Raw genomic sequence first — 25,216 nt, forward strand, 5'->3', positions numbered from 1 at the left:
CTTCATGTCAAATTCAAAATGGGTAAGAAACATGCATAGAAAAGGGGACAGAAGTGTGCATTTTGCAGTTAACATTATTATTGCTGTGTGAGCAACGAAGAATCTAAGAGGATCGATGGGGGAACTGGAAGCATATTTTTGTATTTTTCACTGCACCTGCCTGCCAGGGTAACCTGCAGCGCCTGCTTCTCCAGGAGGTCCTGGTATGCCCTGCAGAGAGAAGGACAGACAGAGAGACAGAGAGAATGAATGAACTGTGAATAGGGAGATTAGATGGATGGATAAAGTGAAAGAGGAGACACACAGACCAGCATTGCCAACTGAGGAATAAAACGAGCACTGTTCATTCCAGACGGCCCTGACCAAGACAACCCTGTCTATTAACTGTACCTTTCTGCACCCCTCCAAACCACCCCTCCCTCATCACTCTGCAGTTTTTTTTACCCAACAGTTAAAATAACACTGTGCATTTTAAACACTCAGCTGATGCTCAATTTAGAACAGTCATTGGCTGCTGTAATAACTATTGTTATTTCGAACTTTACATAAACCACAGTTGTTGAACAGGTGCAAACAGCCTTTATACAACAATTTTCATATTCTGCTGACATTCACCATTATTGTCTGACAGGACCGTAATAAATCTGTAAGGGATGTACAGTGTATTGTTCTATATCTATGACTAATTCTACTTTACCATGTGCTTAGATTTTCTCCGGGTTCTCCGGTTTCCTCCCACAGTCCAAAGACATGCTTGTGTTAGGTTAATTGATGACTCTAAATTGCCCGTAGGTGTAAATGGTTGTCTGTCTCTGTTCGTCTCTATGTGCCCTGCTAGCCTGGCTTCCTGTCCAGGGTGTACCCTGCCTCAAGCCCAATGTCAGCTGGGATCAGCTGCAGCCCCCCGCGACCCCGACAGGGACAAGCGGTTGAAGATGAATGAATGGATGAATTAATGTTTCTATCAAAAATAATCTAAACTGTGCCAGCCACCAGAATATGTTGTTATTTAAAACGCTATGCTTAGTGCCTGATGAGGACACAAGAGAGTCCGTGTAATGGAGCGCCTTAATTGTTATATTCTGACAAGGCGAAGAGTTTCTCCATTAAGGAGAAGGGAATAAACAGAAGATAAAAGAAACCACAGACAATAGGGGACAGCTGAGGGACTGATGTAACTGGCTAGTGACGCACACAGGCACAGCTGTATGTTTTGTGTGTGTGTGTGTGTGTGTGTGTGTGTGTGTGTGTGTGTGTGTGTGTGTGTGTGTGTGTGTGTGTGTGTGTGTGTGTGTGTGTGTGTGTATGATGTATATTGACTGATGCTGTTTGTGTATGAATGTTTGTGTATGTATGAATGCTGGGACATCACTGTAAGCAGAACATGTCCCAAGTTGTCGACTAAGGGCGCACTCACACTCTCCGTCCGTACCGAGCCCCGTGCTTTAGGGTACTTGCCCCCCCCTCCCTCTCCCCCCGCGGGCCAGGTCCGTTTGTACTCACACTGCCTGGGCCTCGCGCGAATGCTTCTTGCCTGTCTATACGTCATCACGCCATAACACGTCACACGCATCGATTGACGTCATCGCGATTCGTCGCTTTATTTACAAATCTTTCCACAGACCTCAGAGTTTTTGTGCGTCTTGTCGACTGTTTTTGAATATTTTCATCTGACCAAATCTGCAGTAAACACTCCACCTCCGCATCACACCAACGTGAACCTTTCGCCGCCATTGTTTTAAATGTCCTCGCATGGTACTTTTTTCTTTTTTTTTTTTAACATGTCCGATCAGGCGCACATAAAATGACGTCAGAGCCACCGTAGGCCTCGTGCTCGTGCACATGCGCACGCTCATGCTTGTACATGTGCAAACGTGTTGGACAAAAGCCCCCCTCTCCCAAACGGGCTGTGGCCGGCAAGCTGGACGCAGCTAGTCGCGGTGCGGTTGCCCTCACACTGGTCAAACAAACTAGGCTTTACCCGTAATACCTGTTTGGGCACGGTACGGATGGACAGTGTGAGTGTGCCCTAAGGCTTTTGTTGTTCGATGCACATGTCCTATCAGAGCTAAAGACAAATGCGGATCTCTAGCAAAATAAAACCTGTACACACACATCCTCACTTACTTGTTCTCCTGGCATTCCAGCTGGCCCTAGATAACCTTTAGGACCCTTGAAAATGGAAGAAAACAAATGGATTTTGAGTATATTTCAAACAAAAACACCGTGGACATTAACAAGACTAAGAGTCCACAGACATGCTAGCTGCTCTATGAAGCTGTTCTTAGGCATAGCAGCACTTTAAGGTAAATGCTAACATCAGCCTGCTAACATGCTCACAATGAAAAATGTGCCGATGGTACGCTTGCCACGTTAGCATGCTAAGTTTAATTGGAACTACACACAATGTACAGTTGAGGCTGATTGTGAGTTTTAGTCAAATTAAATTTTGGTCCTGATAGCAGCTCCACATGAAAGGTCAGTTAAAGTCAGTCAATAGTTGTCAAAACTTTCACACAATACCTCATGGTGGTGCTAGAGTGAAAGTCAGGGAATCACTAATGTCATTAGGAACCCTGTGGGGACAATGGAAATTTGTACCAAGTTTCATGACGATCCATCCAATAGTTATTGAGCATTTCACTAAAAGGAAAAAATGTCAACCTGCTAGTGGAGTCTGAACAAAAGTCAGGGGATCACGAAAGTCATTAGGATTCATCCTCTGGGGACCATAATTTGCTGAAAGTGTCATGCCAATCCATGTAATATCAGATGATTTTTTCAGGACCAAAGTGGTGGATCAACCCACTGACTCACTGACACTGCCATCCCTAGAGCCATACTGCTAGCATTGCTATACATTTAGAAACAGGAAGAACAAACAATATAAGAATAACAACTTCAAAAGGACTTCTTGTTGTTCTTATTGCACATCTCAATTCACAGCTTGACGTTTTAATAATGTGCATTTGTGGTATGCATCCATTCTCAGAACGAGACACCTTAAGCATGTTAAGGGGTGAAAGGAATAATCTGGATCCTCTTCCCTGTAGCCATCATTTTTGTACCACTCTGAAGGTCAAAGGTCCCAGTTAATGATCTCTGAACTTGGATGGTGTGATTTGGGGCTTATTACGTTATTTCAGACTGTAAATGCCCATGCATGCAAGTCTGACATTTAAGATGTGTTTGGTTGTCAGTGTTTACATCCATATGGTTTGTACTTCCTGATATTGTTGGGAAGAGACTGGGAACAAGTTAGAGAACAGGGAGCAGAGAGATTGCTGGTGCATGTGTGTGCATCAGATAGAATTTATAACAGTATGTGACATTAATTTAATGTTTCATTCTCTATTTCAGGAGGAGAAACTACATTATCCTGTATGTGCTGATAGTGTTTCCGGGATATCAGAATCAGAAATACTTTAATAATCCCAGGGGGAAATGAGTCAGTCTATGACTGGTTGTTCTGATGGAATGGGTTTCAAAGGAAACTGTCACAATTAAAACATAAAATCTTTCTCCAAAAAATTAACACTTGGCTCATTCTAATCCATAGTTAGTTTTGTGCTACAGCCAAATTCCGCATTTAGTTTAACAAGCACTTTATAAACTAAACAAGATTAATTGTTGGGTAAATGAAAGGTTTTCTTTCCCCTGAGCCTTATTTATTTTTACCTTTGACTTGATTAGTAATAACAGATGATTACAGCTCCAAAACATAAGGTCAGGGCCAGGTCATTATCTTTTTTGGGGCAGTGAGAGACTTTCTTGCGTGGTGCCATTGACTGTTGTGTGCTTCTGAGGTTGTGATACATGAACCTTCACACTCAATAAACGGCCCACTTGGGGGTGAAGAGCATAAGCCCAGAGCTAGTCATTTCCTCTGGAAATACTTGACGGGGCACAGTTCATGTGCTGGGTATATTAGGTTCAGCTACTGCAAACACTGAGATGGCCTCCTGGGAGCCAAGGTTAAGGCCAGCTATGTGAAGACCAGAGCTTCACTATGGGGCTACCTGGTCGATTAACACAGCCATTTGGGCAGCAAGGCAACCTAATACAGCAGAATACGTCCGTTCTGTATGAAAAGGGCACAAGATCAGTTCCATCAACAGCTATGCTTAGCATAGCGACAGCAATGTACCCTGTTGAACAAAGTTAACAGATAGAGGGTGTGAATATGTTCACACTGCTGACAGGGAGAATACCATCGTCCTTCATTTTATTGATAGCAGCACCATGAAATTCTTCTTCTTTAGGCATGACATTCCCTTACCTGAGGAGGCATGGAATATTGTGCGTGACATTGACCCCCTGACCCGGGGCAGGGTGCCTTTCCTCTTTTGGAAGACCTTTGACCCTGACCTCTCAAGCCTATCAAGTTTAAGTGAGGCAGCACCACATCCTGACAGCTAGCTCTGAAAATCTGAGAGAGGGGCAGCAACACAGACCGAGCTATACGCAGAGACAGAGGTATGCAAAGACAGTGAAGAAGGAAACATAGTGTGAGGTAGATAGATGAAGTAAGTAAGAAATATTTGCAAGAAAAGGTTATAGATTTGTATGCGTCATTCTGTTGAGATGAAGGGACAGAAAGACTGTAGACAGGCCGAGAGCAGGGTGGGCTGTAGGATGTCTCTAACAGGGTAACCTAATACTGACCACATTAAGAGGCCTCAGCTCACGTCTGTGGCTAACACTTGGAGGGAACACAGTAAGGACACTGATACAGTGTTTCTATGTGAATGCAGAAGTGTGTTTGCACGTGTGTTTCTCTACATGCTCTTCATCCTCAAATTTTACTCTCAAATCAGCCTTTAACATATATTACTTATTAATACGTGTGCCTCTTTTTGCCTCATCTATGCAGATGATTTAAACAGCAGTAAAGTGCTGTTTCAAAAGTAAAGAACAATGCTGTTTTAAATTTAAAATACAAGCAGTAATGTAATAGATTTCTTTAAAAATTCCTACAAAAGTAGTCTCTGACAGTAAATCTTCTAAACCGTCTTCAAGATCCAGTATCAGCTGCAGGTTAAAACACAAGTCCTTTAATTAATTAAATCTTACCGGTGGACCTGGAAATCCCTCCGGCCCAGGCAGACCTGGTGGACCTCTGTCACCCTGTTGGAACAAATGAAAGACAGTAACATAACACTTGCAAAAAAGTGGGATGAAAGCAATAAGATAGATATTTGTAAAAGCATCTGTTGATTCCTTTGCAAAAGCTTTATAACTATGAATATTTGTACACTGTATAATAGTATGTTTTGTTTAATTTCTTAAGTAAGATAGTTAACCCCAACACAAGTACATTCATTTAGAATAAATAGATTCCAACGTGAATTTGCAGATGACTAATGAACAGCAGAGCAAATGTTCAAAGGACCATTCATTTTTTAGGATCACTGTAAAAAATGATGTTTATCTTGAGCAGAAAAAGTGATGGATTTTCCACAGGTGAGTGAGACAGACAATTTAAGAGTACTTTTGTACTTCAGGCAGCGTCTACCATCCGTCTGTATTAAAGATGTCTTATTCAAGCTGCTTCTAATAAAGACCATATGCTGGGCAAAATGTGGCTATTCTGAAAAATCAGATAAGATGTGAGGTAAGAGGGTCAGTGGAGATGAATACAGATTAACATGCTGAGAGGGAGAAGGATGCCATGGCTAACAATTACAACAAAAGTGAAAGATCAGAGGTTTTCAATAGTTTGTGTGAATAACATCAGGATGAAGTTGGATTAATACTTCATGGACACATGCCCTGTTTGGTTTTAAGTAAAACTGAACATAATCTGTCCGTCCCCGAAAGGGTTAGGGTTAGAAGGGAGAAATGATGACAGTTTTATTAGGGGACTTCTAGGCGTGCAAAGAGCATTAAAACTTGAATGGAGACTTTTAGAGCTTAATTTGTTCAAGACATTTAGCTGTGCTTCTCAGGAAAATCATTACTGCAATGAGGTTTGGAAGAAAAAGAGACAAGGATGGAGAGAGAGTAGAGAGTAAGGGAGACCAGCTGTGTTGATGCCAGACGAATGATAATAGAATGAGTCAGACATGCAGAGGTTTAGAGGAAGTCCCTGAATGAACAACAAATACAGAAGACAGTTTTTTATTTAAAATTCAAAAATCTGTTTTTCATCATCCAAATTAGAAAGCTTCATATGCAGAAACAATCTGTATTACTCAGTAAAAAATGTTTCACATCTTTTGCTTAAACTATGAAATGAGAGCAGAGAAAAAGGCAGCAAGTGAGCAGAGATGAAAACTGGAAGAATAAATAAAAACCAGTTCAGGTGAAATGTCTCAAGACAACTATTACTGTCAAAGGAGTAAAGGCTTAATGACGAAGAAGATGGCTTGAAAGAAACACAGAAAGAAGCACAGAGGACCAGGAAGCCTAACACAGGAGATCAGCAAAGATTTCTTACCTTCACTCCTGGTGGAGCCTGGCCTGGAGACAGCCCGGGGTCTCCCTTTGAACCCTAGAATAGAAACAGGGTTTCAGGGTGAGGTCTAAAGCAACATTTCTTTTTTCAATCTATCACTTACTGGCAGCACCAGATTTTTTTTTACAAATGATGGTTATAAAAGTATTCTAACCTTCAGTGATTATTTTATTATATTATTAGTATTATTTATTAATGTAAAAATATGGACTGCTATGCCTTTACACTATTTATTTGCTTTCCATTCCAGCATCAAGATGCCTTGAGATGCAGTTCCTCTCATGGTAGCAGGATCCTAGTGCATCAAAAAAAATTAACTTTATTGAGCTTTTTTTGCACAGGAACGATCCCTATCTTTTCTCAAACATAGTTTTTTTTCCAACAGTAGAATTACTGTAAGTGGCTAGCTGTGGTGTCTACCACACTGCGGTTCAAATTAGGATATTGTGGCGCCAAACAACTGACAAGATGGCAGTGGGAATAAGTGCTACAAACCTCAAAATGTCATGGTTTCAACTGTTTGTAGCTCAGCTCACAGACAGTGTTGGAAAGCATCATTCCCTGGCAAAGGGTACCAGACTCTGTGAGGACACTATGAAGAGACCACTGTTGCTTTCTGAAAATGGTTGCGGCTCATGGTTAACTTAGAGCTGTCACAGTTTGAAGCAAGTCCTCAAACAGTTTTCCAACTGTGATGATAATCTACACCAAATACTGATGGTAATGATGTTTTTTAAAGGCATTTTAAAGTGAATTTTAAAATATCAAGACATTCCAAAAGGCACAGAAAAGGCCACATCTTGCACACATGCTTTTTCTTTAGTTTATATAGTTTAGGAATTTAAGTTCCATTCCGACATACATTGCAGCTTGTAGAAGAGCCTTGATCTTTTATTATAATTATCACAGACAGGTCTAGAAATAATTGCAGAATTGGTATCCACATTCCTGCACAGTGACCAAGCAAGACAGTAACACTTAGTGATGAAGTACAATTGCCTTTGAGGATCCGGACATCACTCAGTTTCTGTGTCCTCCCAGACCACATGTGTAATTCCCACAAGACGGATAATAAGCCAACGAGTTTGCCAGAATGGAGCTGATGTTAAGTGCATTTGCACAAAACAGTAATATTACACATATTACATTTTAACAACCAGACAAGGGTCTCTTCACAAACCCATGTGGATTAGGGTCATAAAATCTTTCCTATTGTCATATAACTAAAAATAAAGTTGGAACACAAAGATCCTTCCAGATAGTGCTGCATCGTCATGCAGAGGTATTATGGAATGCCAAAGCAGCAATGTTAGGAGACCTCCACATCATTACAGGACAACTGCTTACAGTAACACTTAAAAACATAATTCTGTACAAAAATGTGCTCATCAGGGACAGAGAAATAAAAATGGGTTTGGACAGTGAGAAAAATCATCAAACTAGCATCAATCAACATTTCAACAATAACTTCTCTGATCAAAAATGTGGGGTTTACATGTGATGAGGTGTAGCATGGACTTCCAAATATAAAATGTATTATCAAAGAGCCTGTTTTGGTGTGAGGTGCTAAGCTATTGATTTATACCTTGGGTCCATACGTTTATCACACTAGACTGGGAGCATCAGGTTTCCAAAGTTTTGAATGACAGCCAGTGAGGCATAGAAAAGCTCATTGTGGCAGAGCATAAATTCTAACACAACATAAAACCAGGGTTCCTGTCTGTTAAGAAAAAAAACTTAGCAGTGCAGTAGCTGCACTTCCCAGCTTGGGATCAATACAGTATTTATATTCTATTCTAGGGCTGCAATCTGTCTGTTCTTTTCTTCAATTGATTAGTTGTTTGGTCTATAAAATGTCAGAAAATGGTGAAAAAAGTTGATCAGTGCACAGCATCAGGGACTTTATTCCTTTGTATTTCTCAGAGGAGATATTTTTCCAAACTTAGACAAAGAGTGTCTCAATCTTTATTCTGCCTCCGCAAAGGGGCTGGAGATATGAGAATGACTAACCAACAGGTCACTGCAGTATTATATATGCTGATTTGGGTTTTGTATGTACATACACAAATGTGGGTGTGCACGCTGAAGGAACAGCAAAGAAGCAGGTGGCCCCATATTTCATAATAACCAATCGGACAAAGAGTTGACACGGAAAAATTGCATCGATCTCTCTGTGCTGTTGTACTCATCCAGGAGGGAAACAGAACATTCCCCTCTTTCTGTGTGTGGAGTGAGGTAGACAAAGAAATCATAATTCATGAAAAGTACTTTAATATACTTGTCTTGTCTTTAGTTTTGCAGTATATGTACAATTCCAAGTAAGGGTCTATCTACTTACAAGCAAAAAGTGTCACATCAAAAGACAAAGGAGGTTTGGATAGGGCCATACACTTATCCTTTGTTTCTGCTCCCACAACATGCCTACTCCCCCACTGGCTGCATGGTGTATGCAGCCACTCTGTGGTAGCCAGACAGGACCACAGTCACCAGAACCATCTGCATGGAGCTGCCCACATACATGCTCAGTTGTACCAATGTATTCTTTACATCTGGCCCCATACTGGGAAAGGCTTAAAATGCTTTCTTTCTTTATTGTTCTCTTTATATGAAGTCACAATTATGTCTGTGGTGAAACTCCAGGTTACAGCAATCTAAGGCTTTGGGGTATGTCACTGAGGCCAAGGACCACCCTTGTCTCCTCCAGCCTTTACTGCTACACTGTGAGAGCACATTGGCTCATTATTATCACTCTTGCCTACATCTGGCTGAGTCTTGTTTAATCCCACTTGCACACGCTTTGAGCAGCAGAACACGTCATTTTCTGCTATAATTGATGTCAACTTCAGCAGAGTAGACTTGAGTGTAAAGGATTCAAAGGATTATTCAGTGTCCTGACGGCATTGCGTGGCAACGTCTATGTAGGGCAAGCAACATTAGCTGCAGAGGTCTCCTGATGTGGTCTACAAGCCATCCTGAGCTGAGCCTGAAATTCATGTCAGGCACATTTCACATGTATGATGTGGGTTTAGGTCATGTTTGGGCCTAATATATGAATACCACTTTAAGTCATTCAAATATGAGTTAGTGGCAATGATATCAATATTGAACTTCAAATGATATACTGATTACAATGAATTACGGTTTCAACCCTGCCTCCTGGCACTTCCAGTTGGCTAAGCTGGGTAGTACGCTCCATCAGTATTGAAGTACTCATTTTGAGTATGTCACAGACCAAGTGGACTCAGGATTTTGTTTCAAGACCACACCTGTGGAGATATCAGTATATTGTCTGCAAGATATATTGTCCTTCATCATATCTTAATCTATCACAATAGAAAAAGCGTCATACATTCTGTCCATCACAGTGAAATATAAGGACTGACATTTTAGTGTTTACACTGGCAACTTTTTAAAGTTGCTTTCCAACATGGGTTTTCTTAAACTACCCATTATAAAATCAGCAAACAATGATGTGTCATTCATGTGTACAAATGCTTATTTGTCAGTTTTGTGTATTATCATCCTTTTCAAGATTAGGTATCCAATAATAATAAAATACAAAAATACGCTGTGGGATTTTCCTTTACCTACAGCATAATTAATAGCACTATTGCATTAATTTAATCCAGGTCTGTGTCATGGCAATGTTGTATTTATGCTTATATGAATGGAGCATCAGAGATTTGCCAAATTCTGCCGGATGACACGAAACACACCATTTTGGCAGATCTCCGATGTTACGTTCTGCTGGGATTTCGACCAGCAGTTCATATCAACACAATGCCCGCCATGAAACAGACCTGGATTAAATGGCTAAAGTATCCCTTCATGCATGTTATCAAGTGTGTTTATCAACAAGACTTGTGACGCCACTCATCGTGAACACAAGAACTACGGGAAAGTAGACTCAGACAATTAAATGAAGCATAGCAACAGTTTAGGAGGAGCACTGCAGTCACACTTGTATCGGCTGCCAAAGTCTGCTGCAGCTCCCTCCTCCACTTATCGGGTATTTTGTATTGTTGTTTTAACTAAAATGTAATGTTGATGTATGGGTTTATTAAGGGAAATTAGCTCTCTGAGAAGAATTCTTCTTGCTGCAGAAAGTCATTGAGAGTTCCTTCAAACAGCATAGTCTTTTCCACCAAATCTAACTGTACTTAAATATCAATTTCGCTAAATGGTTGTTGATTGTTTATGTCTTCATACCATGGGAAAAAGTCACTCACCTTGGGCCCAGGTGGTCCAGGTTGTCCTGGACTTCCATTAGGACCAGTGGGACCCTGGAAAAGATGCAGACCAAGAGAAAAAGCATGACATTAAATACTTAAATACTTATTGGTAACATCAGCACAGTATTTATTACAAACAGACAGCTTCATTTCCAGCAGCTATCTGAACTGAAGAGAGATAAAATAAAGTCAACCCTGTGAAAGAAAATAGTGTCTCTGGAATCAGTGAATAATAGTTCTCTTTTAAACTGTGCTCAACATATCCCAAAGGGAAGCACGTTCTGGCGTGACCAATGAGGGAAGCTCTACTCCCATCACGTCTGTCAGGGAACAGACCAATCATCTGAATTCCTTGAACATCACAGGTATGCAATGAATGCACAAGTACATACACACTTATGCCTACAACTAGATGTTCACATTTATGTGTGCTCACACACACACACACACACACACACACACACACCATAACTGCACTACATTCCTGCACATCTGCAACCCTGCTGCTTGCAGACCACGCTTTCTCTGCACGTAAGCCAAGAGCCAGGAAGAAGTCTCTCCCTTTCTTTTTTTTTTATTCTTTCTCACTGTAAATGTCAGCAATCTGAGCCAGGTTTCTCCAAGAGCATGTTGCCCACATAAAGTTAAAGAGAAAGAAAGTGAATTCTTGAAGTTTCGTTGACATTTTGGTATGTGAGTGATAAGAGAGTCTTAAATGTTAACTTACAAAACATTTCACTTTGGACAAAAAACAAATTTTCTATGGGCATTACTGTGGTGTGAAATATATTTGGTGAAAAAACTATTCAACAGTGAAACAAGGCCATTTCCTAATAATTACTGTATCAATCACCAACTGAATATTTAAATGGTCTTCTTCTTCAGAGATTTTTTTAAAATAAATGAAGCTCTGAAGTAAATTAGTCTATTTCCGTGACAAATATCCATATCAAATAGTGTACCCTGCGTCATAGGCTCAAAGTCTGATAATATCAAAAGTTAGAGGCAGAAAGCAGGGGCAACCACAGTATCACAAGCTGCCAAATAATGATTTCCAGTGTCCCTGTCTCCACTGTGTGAATTAGCCAATGGGGACACGAGTATGTTCTGTATCAGCTATGTGCTTTCTAAGCCTTTTATTAGGAGACATTACTGTCTTTCTGCCTTCTAGTCTGCCTGAAGTCTGTTAAAATACAGGCAAACATAAGGCAGCATTCAGACCAAATTGAGCCCTGCGCAAAAAAACACAGTCCTCTCATTTATTTGAATGGAGCCAGTCTATTGCATGGCTGCCAGCACAGGGAGTTCCAACAGAACAATGTAGGTTCGACAGAGTAAAGTCTCGAACTTGGCTCAGCTGTTGCTGCAACTTAATATGGCATCAACTACCAGAATGTGGCAATGGCCGGTCAAAAACATACATTACTTTATAGAATTGTATAATATTCTACTGTTCACCTTGCGATTGATGCTGTCGTGATAACTTTACAGCTGTCTGTGGGTATTACCCTGAAAAGCATGAATGTGTTATTCCAAATACCTGGATCATCTTTCATTGTCTCCCTGGTACCTTAATCAACATTTCTCACCAATGCAACCCCCTGGACAACACAGAACTGTTTTTTCTCTGAATCCTCACTCTCCACATGAGGGGAAAAGAGGAAACACTACTAGCTGTATGTTACTTTGAACGGATGTACTGTAGACGGTTAACTAGTAACTCACACAAGCATGCACATACACACAAATGACATACACAAACAATGGCACTCATGTACATAAACACGTAGTATCCAGATGTTCCCATGTTAATGAGCAATGATTTGTCACTGATCATTATTTGGACACTTGAGAATAGGGATGTACCCAACAATAAGAATTTTGACGGATTACTACTATCAGCTAAGCAGCTGTATAAATGCAACATGCAACCCTAAGTGTCTTTTACTGGAATAGCTCATCAGCTAGCTTAAGCACTTGCCATCTGCGTTTTAGCTGTGTGTCAGCTATGTGTCTGCCTGCCATTCTGTGTGTTGCTCTGTATCTCTCCGTTGTGGGCACAGCAAAAGAGAAAAAGCTTGATGGTGCAGTGGCAGGAAATTAGCATCTCCACTTGAGAGTCATTGTCTGACAGATGTTAAAAAGGGTCAAGATTATCAAACTTTAGGTTGATTTCATTGCATTTTGTATTCAATAAACACTGACCCACTGTAGATATTTACATTCACTGAGTTAAAATAGCCAGAAGATGTTGCTGTGCGGAGTATGAAGAGTGAACTATTTATACACCTTCCCTCGACACATACCATATCCATTTAGTAAAATGTGTCTTGTTTTCCGTTTAAAGATGCCTCCAGGGCCAATATCATGATCACAGCATTGCATTATGACAGCCTTGGCACACAGTGTAGTCTCAAGATCAGTGTGAAAATGCCGACTTTGCAGCTGAAGCTGCTGCTGGTTGCAGCTGGAAGAGTTTGGTCATTAAAGCATGGTGCTCCAAACATGCAGACAAGTAAACAATCGTGTTGCCTGCATCCTTAAAGTGAACTATCTAATTGTCATGAGCCTTTACAAAGCAAGGTTTGTTTCTGAGTTTAATCACGATAACCACAAACAAGTCTGTCAGTGCCTGTGCCTCTCACTCTACAGTTGCAGCTGGATTGTGATGGTAAATACAGGTAGAGCACATGTAGAGTACTGCACCTGCTAACTTCCATTGCAAAAGATGAAAAGAAAAGCCTTCAGTGAATGTGTTAGTTCTGTTGATTAGCAAGTCCAGTGGCTTAAAGTCCAGTAAAACTGATGTCAGCCTCTTTGACTCAATGATCAAACCACAATAGTCCCTGTGCTATGATGGCCCCTAAAAAGTGGCAAGCATCTCAAAAGAGATTGCAAAAGTCTAAATCAAAACAAAACAGACATTTTTCTACACTATTTTCCTTTCTTTCATGTTTTTCTTTTATGACCTTCCTAGTTTTTGTGTTCAGTACAGAGATACAGACCAAATCATATAAATGAGATTTCTACTGAATGAAGAGAGGTAAAAGACACAAAAATCTTCTATTTTTAATTCAACTTCTTTGTAATAGTATGCTACTATCACATACAGTGAGGTGGTCAGAATGTTCTTCCTGATCAATGGAAAAAAAATCCCTTTACAGCATGCTACCTGTGTAACATCGTCTTTGTGCAGGTTACTCACCCGAGAACCTCTTTTTCCTGGAGGACCAGGTAAACCAGGGGGACCAGGAGGACCCTAAATCAGAGAGACAGAGGGACAGGGAGAGAAAGAAGAGAAAGTTGTAGTAAGGGGTAGAGAGCGAGAAGGAGTGACAGGGGAAAAAGAGATAGAGTATGTTAATGGCAAGCAATAACATGCAGTTCACTGTCCAGGCCTCTGCAATGATGAGTATGTGCTATATTTATGTAAGAGCTATGAAGTTCAAAGGAGCCAAGTGTTTTCAACTAAAAGCTCTAGTTTAAGCTCTAGCTTAAGAATCTCTGAGCAGAAGGGTTGAGTTCAATTCTTGAGAAGAGGCTGACATCGTCAGCGTTTGGTCAGCCTGTGGTCAGTCGATGGTCAGCCTATGGAATTAACATAACCCTTTGTTACAGAAAAATATAAAGCATGAAACATATAGTACGACTGGTAAAATGTATGCTTAACCGAGTCCAATGTTTCTTTTAGTGTTATATACATAACATAGATATAATTCAATCTTAATGTTGTGTTAATGTTCCTTTCTGTTATTGTGTACTGTCTGATTATTTGCACAAGATTTTCATGCCAATAAAGCTCCATTGAATTGTATTTAATTGATTTTATTCTGAGAATACATTTTAGCTCAAGAGTAAATTCACTTGAAAGAAGAGATTTATTGAAGATTACACACTTGAACTGCACTTTCCATGAGTGGATGACATTAAGGAGTCAGCAGGAAATCCCCTTCTGGTCAAGGAAGCTATTTATTCTTCAGGCTGTTCTGCTACTCCCCAATGCCATCTCCCCTAAAAAACAATTCTACTATAAAGTTACAATATTCACTTTTGGATAAAAACAGACATTATACTATTGTATTTACTTTTCTGAATTGTTGCTATAGCAATAGATTTGATTGGGTGCTGTGGATCGTCCTTATCCCGTCAGAGCAGAAGATGGGAACAGAGGGAGACACGAATAAAGAAACAGCTGTTTGTTCTTCTAGACTCCCACACAGGGACACATGGAAACTGTGAGCACACCACCGCCTTCACCACAACAACAGGGCTTAAAGATACCGAGGCACTTGTGCAGCAAAATTATAATATTCACATGCTTCTTTCGCGCTGAAAAGGGTCAAATCTTCCCAATGGAGTCAATTCAAGAAGTCAAATTTCTGATAAGTTGAAGGGTAGAATGAATCATCTTTTGAACTTGTTGTATTGTGGGACATTAACTTGAGCTGCACAGCCCCAGCCTTGTTACCCAACATGCAGTCAGTAAGCAAGCTGTCTGCTGTAGGTAGCTTAATAACAGACCATGTAACTGAGACATTACCAAGGGGGGAAAGGCACTAAGGATGTGGTGACTGACTGAAGACCACTTTTACACTCTCCTTTTCAAGAATTCATATTTACTCTGAAGCATTGTAATAAATGTGTATAGTCAAACCTGATCCAATCAGGCCTTGTTAATAATTTCAAAAACCAACAAAAGAAAAAAAGGATCCCCTGGAGTGGTACACATGTGTTTCCCACATAAAGGGCTCCAGTGAAAAAATGCAGGATCGTTCGGCAAAAAGGTTTAACCAGGCTAAAGTTTTCACCCCATGCATGCCGCTGTACTTGTACAGTTATGTTGCTGCAAAACTATGACATACTTCCCCTGAGGATATAAATCAGCTTTTTTTTCAAGTTTTAAATGAAAAGGAAAATACACAGAGTGAAAAACTGATTATCAGCTAAACCAGCATTCAAAACATGCCTGCATCAAAGTGGTCGGAGTAGCCAAGACATATTTTTAATCAATACTTCTGCCAAATTGTGACCCACCGGAAAAAGGCCCTAGGCTTAGAGGGTATCATGAACATAATACAGCAGAACACTGTCAGGCTCTTAGACATGAAGATAAGTTGCAACAACTCAGTGCTGGCAAAGCCTGTGTCCCACCTACAGACCTGCAGGCACTTTATAGCTGAGCTGACTATGGAAACTGGGAGATGAGCCTGACATCTCACATCAATTCATCCATTCCTAAGTTTGAACAGATCAGATAGAAATACCCAACACATCTCATTTATGGAAACATAAGCAATATCTGTGGATCTGAGCTATGAAAGCATGTTCAGAGGCAATTCTGCCCTCCATCTTTCATCATAAGGCAGGATGGACGGCTATTTTTATTGTGCCAGGGTTTACCTCCAACCTACAGATGAGTTGTCCCCTCTAACACAAGAGCAAAAGCTGCTGGCAGTATTTCAGCATGGGAATGACTTGTTATTTTAACAACTTGTAGATACATGAAAAAAGAACAGTGCTTGGACATGCCATCACCTCTAAATCACTACACCGTGCTGCCAAAATATCCTTTCTCTTATCCTGGGTGTATGTAACAAAGCCAAATTTTACATAGCATTTAAAGTGTGATGGGCATAAATTACCTTTGATTGCCTTGTATTGATATTTTCCTCTTGAGCATGTACAGCAATGCACTGACTTGTGTCTCTTTAACACTGTTACATAAACACTCACAGCTACTTGCCATTCACAAATTCAGTCACTTACCGGAGAACCTGGCTCTCCTTTGGGGCCACGGAGACCGTCTTCATACTCATAGAAATAGTCTGGATCCTCATATCCATAATCATATCCTCCCATGTCATCATAGCTGCCATCCAGATCATGCTGTTCAGAGGTGTCCACCTGATTCTCCCGGTACAAAGTGGTGCCATTGGCTCTCAGATGAATCTCCTGGAGCTGATGAGTCTGTGAAAGGCCAGAATGTGAGTCCCTGGAGCTGGCGATGGAGTTGTTCCTGAGTCCTTCCTTCACTCGATTTTGCCTGACTACGGATATCAAACCAGGGGTGGCATCTGGAATCTGCAGGCTCCCGGAGCTGCTCCCTCCCTCTGTGCTGTTTTCAGAATAATCAGTGTCTCCTTGGGGGTTACTCCCTTTTGCCAATACATTTTTGGTAGTGGTGATAGTTGTGCTATAGGCAAGATCCAGAACTGCTCGTCCACTCAGGGTAGCTAAGGTAGGGCTGTCAGGCTGAAGGAAGGATGTGGTGGATTGGGCAGGGGGATCCCATTTGGAAATGTGGCTCTGATCCACCAGATGAGGTTGTACTGATGGGCTCATTGTTGAAAACTGTGTGATCAAACTACCTGGGGACACTTTAAAAGCTGCTGTGGCTTTTAAGGGGGTGTGATGGGTAGCTGCTACTCCAATAGGGGACTTTGTGAAGGGTTTAGAAGGAGGGTTATTTGCCTCAATATCCAATCCAGGATGTGGCAAAGGCAATCGGTAAGTGTCGGCCAGCCGGCACTGTGTTTTAAGGTAGCTGCAGTAGTGCGCGGCAGCTTGAGCCGAGGGATAGATATCTAGTTGGCAGATTCGACCATTGAATGGTGCTGCTTTGGAGTTCATCCTCCCCAGAGTGAAGAGACCCCCTGAATCTCCCAGTGTCTGAGATCTCCCCAGGGTTTGTTCCCGCAGCTGCACCGCACCACAATCCGCATAAAAGGACACTGAACGTGCACGAACCCCAACAGCAAATGGGTGCTGGCGCCCATCCTGCCAGTTGTAGGGGAAGTAGATGGAGGCTTTCTCCGCAGTGTAAACCACTACTCTGCGTGGCAGCAGCTGAATGCCAAAACGCAGCCTGTCCTTGCCATCTTTGACACTAAAAAGAAAAGCATTGTTTGCTCGCCAGGAGCTTAGGCTAATCACAACAGAGAACTCCTCACCAATCTCAGGCGGGAACAGACTACCTGCTGGAGCCTCATAGAGGGAGTTTGAGTCGAGTAATACCCCATATCCAGAAACAGGAAGTTTCAAAGGTGACGGAGCAGTGGTGTAAGTAGTTGAAGGTGAGCTTGTCCTCTCGTCTGTGCTGCTTTGAGCTGTAAGCCCCAGTCGATAGAGGATATCCACTCCTGAAGGACAGAGAAGACAATGGTACAGTTAACATGCTGAGACTGGATCACACAGCAGGTAGACTTTGGTCAAATAGTTTCTAAGCTTCTCAAATGATACTCAATTTGAAAATGAATGTGAATTGTGAAAATGAACCATTTATTTCAAGAAAAAATCCTCAAAAAATTTTAAACTCTTTTTTAATTAAAAAAAATTGCAAGGTCACCTTCATGGATTTGATGTTGACTTAACCTTGAACTTGGTACTCATGGTGGATTTGGAGAAATGCGCTATTGTTTATTGTGACAATAGAGGACGACACATCCAGCTAACTCTACTGAACATTTAGACTGAATTAAAAGATATTAGATTGATACAGAAAAAAGTGCACATCCTGATGATACTGAAATTGAGAGAGTGTTATTAATGAAAGCAATTGTTCTGTTATGCAGGAGGTGGATTTAGGCTCAGACCAGGGGGTGTCGTTACACTTTAAAGTCCCAGTGAAATGACAAAAAAACAACACGCTGGCCCTGTTAAAAAGTTTAACATATTTGATGACTCATAATGCAGTATAGTTTTACTAAATGAATCCAATCAAATGAGAATTTCGGCAATTAGCTATAGCCACAGCGGCCATGTAAAACCAGAGGCTTTTGGTCAACTCTGTGTGGCTGAAGATGGGCGGTAAATACTAACTATTGCCAGCTGTTTGTTTACCCCCACTTTAAGGGTTGACAACAGGGAGCAACAAGAAACACTGTGAGAGAAAGAGGGGGAAGAATGTAGGACCATGATATCAAGCTAGACTTAAAATGGGGAAGATGTTGTTATACACTGCTGTCTTTAGTGCATTACATAATCTGATTACATATATCATCTTAATGATGTTGGTGGCTCCTCCCTGTTTTGCTCTTGGAGTAAGTACCAGAAAGGCAGCTGTGGTCCAGATGAGTGGAGGGGACTAGAGAAGGATGGGGCCTAAGACACAGGAAACCAGTCCACACGGCCTTTTTGAATCAATCTGCCACCAGAAATTCATGAGAGCAGCTTTCCTCCAAATGGTCCTGTCATTCTTTCCCAATGCCCACAGGTAATTGGTAAAAAATGTATGTTAAGCATGAGGCATGGCCAGGCAAAAGCACTAAAACATTAGGAGACAGAAGATATTATATGCAGCTTTGGCTTTGGCTAAAACATATAATAATAGACGTATAACTAGGCTGCAGCAAGGATAGTTCCAGATTTACTGAAATTACTGACAAATATAACATAAAAATATATGACAAATGGGAACAAGGATACCTGACACACATTGCATTTAGAAAATGTCAACTGAATCACAAACGGGCCTGTCATTTTGGAAGCTGACTTGACCTTTGAGTCTGTATGTGTGTACATATGCAAGAGAAAGAGAGGGAGAGAATTGGAAAAAATACAATGTGAGTGAGTGTGGGAATCTGTGAGCGTGATGGCTGCAGCAGCGGGAAACTTTTAAAGCCTGTGTGTTTGTGTGTTTGTGTGCACAGATCGGCTCCAGCCCCTGCAACCCCGGGACAAGCGGTTGAAGATGAATGAATGAATGAATGAATGAATGATCTCAGGTAGCAGTCTGAGGTATTTTCAGTGCTAATCCAGAGACACTACCTTCCTTTGAAGCAACTCCTCTTCTGTATTTGGGGAGCCAACTTTCACAGAGTGGTTAGTTGTTTTTTTTAATACTGAGGGACAACTGAATGCTGAATGAATCTCTACTCAACCTATTTAAGCTGCTAAAAAGATTTGAAATGCTGCTTTTTGACTGAGAGCATTGTGGTTTAACGCTAGTGTTTCCCCTAGGTCAGGGGTAGGCAATTCCGGTCCTAGAGAGCCACTGTCCTGCATGTTTTAGGTTTCTCTCTGCTCTAACACACCTGATTCTAATGATTTGCTCATTATCAAGCAGCGGATGCTTGTCACAGTTTGATTATTGTTGGACTCAGGTGTGTTAGGGTAGGGAGAAACCTAAAACATGCAGGACAGTAGCTCTCTAGGACCGGAATTGAGCACCCCTGCCCTACGTTTACAGCTTTTTTTTGGGGGGGGGGGGGGTCTTTTCTGATGCACGCTCTATGTCCGCTTGTCTGAAAAGTGTGTAAACGCACGACCATGTAGAGACAGAAATGATATGCCATCGTTTCAATAAGATAAATATAGGGGTGCACCGACTGCAATTTTCTTGATACCGATACCGATTGAGTCTAACCTGTCGATACCAATTTTTGCCGATACTAATTTTTTTTCCCAGTTTACAACTATGATCCCAGCATACAGAAACATTTTTGGAACTTTTCTTTCTTTTATTGAACCAAAACTATAACACAAAGTAGTATAAATATTGGTAGAACTTACTTTTTAAAATGTAACAGGTGAGGTAGTCTAAAATTAATAACAGATTAACAATGCAGAACTGAAGGCACCTTTCAAATAATAAAATAAATAAGCTAAAATAAAAAAATGTTGCAGGTAATGGGACCTTAAAAAAATGTACTGTATGATCTGTACTAAATTTATTTTCCAAAAGAAGGTGCAACAACTAAAAGCAGCACCTGAAGGAGTAGAAGGCACCTTCAGGTTGTTGTTGTCGTTGTCAGATGCTAAATAGTCACTTGAACATTAATGGTAGATTTTTTTTTTTTTAAAGATAAGCATCTCTGTCGCCTGACAGGCGGCTCTTTTTCTTATCTACCTGTTGTGTACCTGTAATCTCAGATTCTATGAATATAACATTCCGTGTTTTTGCCAACTGATATCCATCTCTCTTCCTCTTGCTCTGCTCAATAGAATGACCACCAGTCGACCCACAAATGGTGAAGTGCGGTTTTATATGGCCTCTGTGACTAGCTAGTTGCTGAAAGTCTCATTTAATTGGATTCAAACTAAAATTAAAAAGAAAAGAAAAGAAACATCGCTGAGTGCATGATGTGTCATCAAACATTCAAAATATTTGAAGCTTCTATTGAAAAGACACTTAACATGCTGTTAAAAAATCAAGTCGCCAAACCCTTGGTTTATTTAAAACATTTTCGAAACACATTAGATAATCTCAAAAATGCTATGGTATCAAACATAAACCAGGCTTCAGGTTTTCTCAAAGGGCAATGTAGTGGTTTATGGCCTATAGTGTGGGGCATTTATAGGCACAAGTTTTAATACAACCTTAAATATATACTTACACAGTAATGTGGCTACTGCAGACATTCAGATTGTTACAATTGTACATTGGAAAAAATCACAGAAATGCATTTTGCAGAAAGAGCTTATTATAGTTATATAAAGTATGTAGTATATTTGCATTTAAGGTAAACCACTTAGCAGATAAAAAGTGTGTGAACAGTAAAACAAGTGAAGCATACTTTTTCTGTTTCAGTGCTTTGGAGTAGGATGGGGAAAGAGGGTATAATAGAGAATGTGTGATAAACCGAAGTAAGAGATATGGTTCTTCGTTATACTTGTTGTTTAGCAGGGTTTAGAGTCCTGCAACCCAGGTAGGGAGACCATCTATCTGCAGCTGATTTAAAGCATGCACTGAGATGTCCTTGACATTCTTAGCCCAAGGTAAAGTCAGCCCGGATTCCAATTAACCTGTCTCATATGTGAAGACAAGCTGTTCTAGCAATCTGTGTGCATTCCTCCTCGCCTTGTTATGATGGATTGATCCTGCTAGGACTGGGCTCATCAGCTCTTGATTTGTGAGGAGAAGACAATGCAAGATGGAATAAGGGGAGAGACCCTGCAGGCAATTTGTTTCCTCTGTGCAAGGGGCATGTGGAGGTCAGACCTTTTAGAGATGTGAACTAATATGTGACGATTCATCGTGGGGTCAACCTTAAGTTAAGTGTGCATACACATGGAATTTTTGGCACTGGCCCAGTAATATGCCACTCAAAAAACATTCACACAGTGGTTCCGCTGATTCAAATCATATCAGAGTTTTCTTTACATTCTTTTGACAGCATTTTTTCTTGCTGAGTGAAGGGAAATTCTTTCAAGGAAGTCACATCCGGGAGTAATATGTGGGATTATACCTCAACTGTCCAACATCTATAAACGCTGTCTCTGATGTACTGACTCACCTGGTGAGAAAAAATACTCTGCCACGACCTGTCATCAACATCTGCCTTTCTCACCTTCAGATCCTCACATCCTTGTTGCTTTGTTTTTTAACTGACTGATGATCATGTTATTCCCAGCATCTGACCAGCTGAAGCACAAATGCCAATACATGCTAAGCATTGACCTGAGATTTCCCAGAGTGCTCTTCTCTCTCATTATGATGAATGTGACATATTTAGAGTCTTCTCTGGTGGGCCAGAGATAAGAGCACTGAGAGGGAAAAAAGATGGGTGAGCAGAGAAGCAACAATGGTTGCCAGGCTATTTAGGCTGCTTCTACATGCATGCTGTGGCCTGGAGAGCAAGAGAAGACATGTTGAGGGAGATGGTTAAAATAGAAAAGAAGAGCAAGGAAAGATGAGCTCCTGTTTGCAGCCACAGTGTCTATATATACTTGCTCCATTTTAAAACAGAAAGCAATAAAAACTCACCTTTGAGTTCTTGTCTACAAGTACTTTGGATCTCGCCCTGCAAAATATGTTTCCCTAAAAGGCACTGCACTATGGGGGGATGCACCAATTATCTTTTTCTGTCTGAAAACCGCTTCTGAAACCTCAACTCAGGTTGGTATGAATCTGATTCCTCCAGTTTTGCTGCCAATATTTTAAATATGTATACCTTACTACATCAAACTCACTAGGTAGATTATTACAGAGCTGGATAAAGGGCTAAAGACTGCTGTAGATACGGCTAAGTGATCAAACGTCAGAGAGAGAAGTAGTAGTAGTTCATTAGTCACAGAAACAGATAGTTGGGGGCCTTTTTATAAAGAAAAAAGAGTATTAGTGACAGAATAAGTTCTAATCTTTAGCTATGCCTTACGGTTCTGTTGGTTACCTTGAGCTAGGTAGTCTTCTTCTCCAGAGAGTACTGCTGAGCATACTGACAGGAGCAGGATGAAGTTCCACCTAGAGGGACACACAAACACAATAATGACAAATTAGCTTAACAGGTTGGCAGTCCATCACAGGATCAAACACATAAACACAGACATTAACATCTAGAACTAATTAAGTAAGTGTGGAAGTTTCCTTGTGTGTTGCAGCCTAAAATGAAAAAAGAACTCCAGGATGAAACCAAAGTAAATACAAGGAAGGAGGGCCTAGGGCTGTAAACTCATGCCTATTCTTTCATGTTGTGAGAAAACACTGCTCACTACTAATATTGACAGCATCCTTTTCCCATCCAATTACAATCCTGGTGATAAAGTTTATGCGAGGAATTGCTGTTCAATCATAAAAAATGCATGCCAGGTGATTTCCACTGTATGTGAAACTCTGTCAAAGGAGAAATGTTAGTTTTAGGGACATCCAGACTACATACTGATTATCCTGAGTATGCAGAGTCAGAGCACAGTCACAGAACACTCAAGACTCAAGTCAAATAATACATCAGCTCTATAGAAAACAATGGTCTCTTGTTGAGATTTCTGTCTCAATCACAAGTGAATCATGATGGACAAAATTGTGGTAAATCAGCAGTTTATCGTAAAAGGCACAGATCTCTTAAGTGATGCTGAGATTGCCTGAGGGCATTACATTTTACAGTGCGACATATGTTGTAACTTAGAAGTGCCAGAAGCCAGCATACTGAAACCAACAGTGACATAGGCCTACTGCTCGAAATTGCCATATGCCACTAGAACAAGTGGATACCAGCACAACCACCATGACTTTTTGATCTCGGTGCAGCTGGATCTCCTCAAAATAAGGCCTTGAGGTGATGATAATCATATTTCACGCATGTCCTACATGTAGACTAAATAAAGGGAAGACAATGATTTGAACTGAGGATAAAAGCATGGGCTATAGGCATTACCTTCCACAGTGAGTGCTACTGCAGCAGTGGTCATTTTTATATATTAAAGCAGAAAAAACAAAGGTTATTCTACATTAATGATGACTATGCTTAGGCGTGTCAGTAAGCAAAATCATGCCACTAAGCCAGCAAACAAAATACAAGGACCCTGGAACTGAAACACCTAAAGCGTATGGAGAACATATTAACTATATGTCTGATAACAATAGAATGGTCTGTAATTAATGAAACATTAAAGCTTAACTTTGTTGGCAATTACTACCTACGTATAAACTCTGTGGCTCCTCTCATAAGAAGAGTTGGAAACATTAACACAGTCTAATTACATTAAATTATATGAGATGTCACAAATTAAAGACCTTAACGAGCCAGCCATAACCGTCTGTAACTGAATGGCAACGTCGTCTATTCAACAGTGTAAGCTAACGTAAGGTTAGCCTTAATTAATGTTAGCTAACCATAAATAACGCTAAAACTAAAGTTAGTCTGTTGTATCAAAGTTACATTGTTAAAATGTTAGCCACGGCGACATTTGCAGAACAATTTGCTGTTTACGATAAACAGCTCACTTTAAGTGTGTACGTTAAGGTTAACGTTAACTTTACATTTGCTAAGTAACGTTTAACGTTATAGGTAGGCAATAGAGTACAACTGTGCTTGTTCGCTATTTGCAATTTAGACCTTCCGGGGTGATTTAAAACAGTGACCAGTCGGTCCTGTTCACAGTCCTGCTTGAAGCCGTTTTGAAGAACATATATCATCAGGAACAACGTATAACAGTGGCCTAAACAAACCAACACACATGTCTAGTATTGTTATTATTACATTGTTCACCTTGGGTCCAAACGTCATAACTGTACAGGCAACTTGGGCGAAATATAGTAAGCAGTCATCTACAATGTGAAAGTAAATTTATAGCGAGGACAGAAAATAACTTAAGTTGTAAAATGATTAACATAAACTCATCACTTTGCTTATAGTTCATGCTGTAAACCACAAAATGTCTGTAATGACTGATTTATTCTAAACTTTGCATTTTCAATCCATCCATGTGCCACTTAAACGTACGTTAATGGTGAATATTAGGGCTGAAAATGTTAATTAATCAGTCGGCAAATCAGTTTCCAAATTTTTCTTTAATAATAATCAATTGTTTGTATCATTGTAAAATGAATATCTCTGGATTTGGACAACACAGACCTTCCATATGGTAGATTTAACAATGAAATGATTAATCAGAAAAAACACTAGATTCATTGATAATGGAAATACTGTAAAAGTCAATATTGGATTAAAATCAGTTGTTGGAACTCAAGGAATAAAAAACATGGAAACTCTTCTGTTTACAAAGGCTTTCAACTTTGACATTTTTATATCTGGAAAATGTCGTAACAAGTCATGCAGGGAGCATTTTTATGTCATGTTTTATTGTTTCC

General features: G+C 40.4%; 1 protein-coding gene across 1 annotated transcript in view; it reads right to left on the reverse strand.

Moving 5' to 3' along the window:
- col24a1 (collagen type XXIV alpha 1 chain) overlaps window positions 1-25,216 on the reverse strand; it is a 93,435-nt gene that overhangs the window by 59,865 nt on the left and 8,354 nt on the right. The window contains exons 2-9 of the mRNA XM_083940647.1: window positions 22,800-22,870; window positions 16,456-17,828; window positions 13,895-13,948; window positions 10,687-10,740; window positions 6,440-6,493; window positions 5,074-5,127; window positions 2,128-2,172; window positions 157-210 (exon numbers count right to left, since the gene is read on the reverse strand). Coding sequence (XP_083796773.1) covers window positions 157-210; window positions 2,128-2,172; window positions 5,074-5,127; window positions 6,440-6,493; window positions 10,687-10,740; window positions 13,895-13,948; window positions 16,456-17,828; window positions 22,800-22,870 — 1,759 coding nt within the window. The remainder of the gene's footprint in view (window positions 1-156; window positions 211-2,127; window positions 2,173-5,073; window positions 5,128-6,439; window positions 6,494-10,686; window positions 10,741-13,894; window positions 13,949-16,455; window positions 17,829-22,799; window positions 22,871-25,216) is intronic.

The sequence above is a fragment of the Echiichthys vipera genome, assembly GCF_963691815.1.
Source record: "Echiichthys vipera genome assembly, chromosome: 3".
Lineage (NCBI taxonomy): Eukaryota > Metazoa > Chordata > Actinopteri > Perciformes > Trachinidae > Echiichthys > Echiichthys vipera.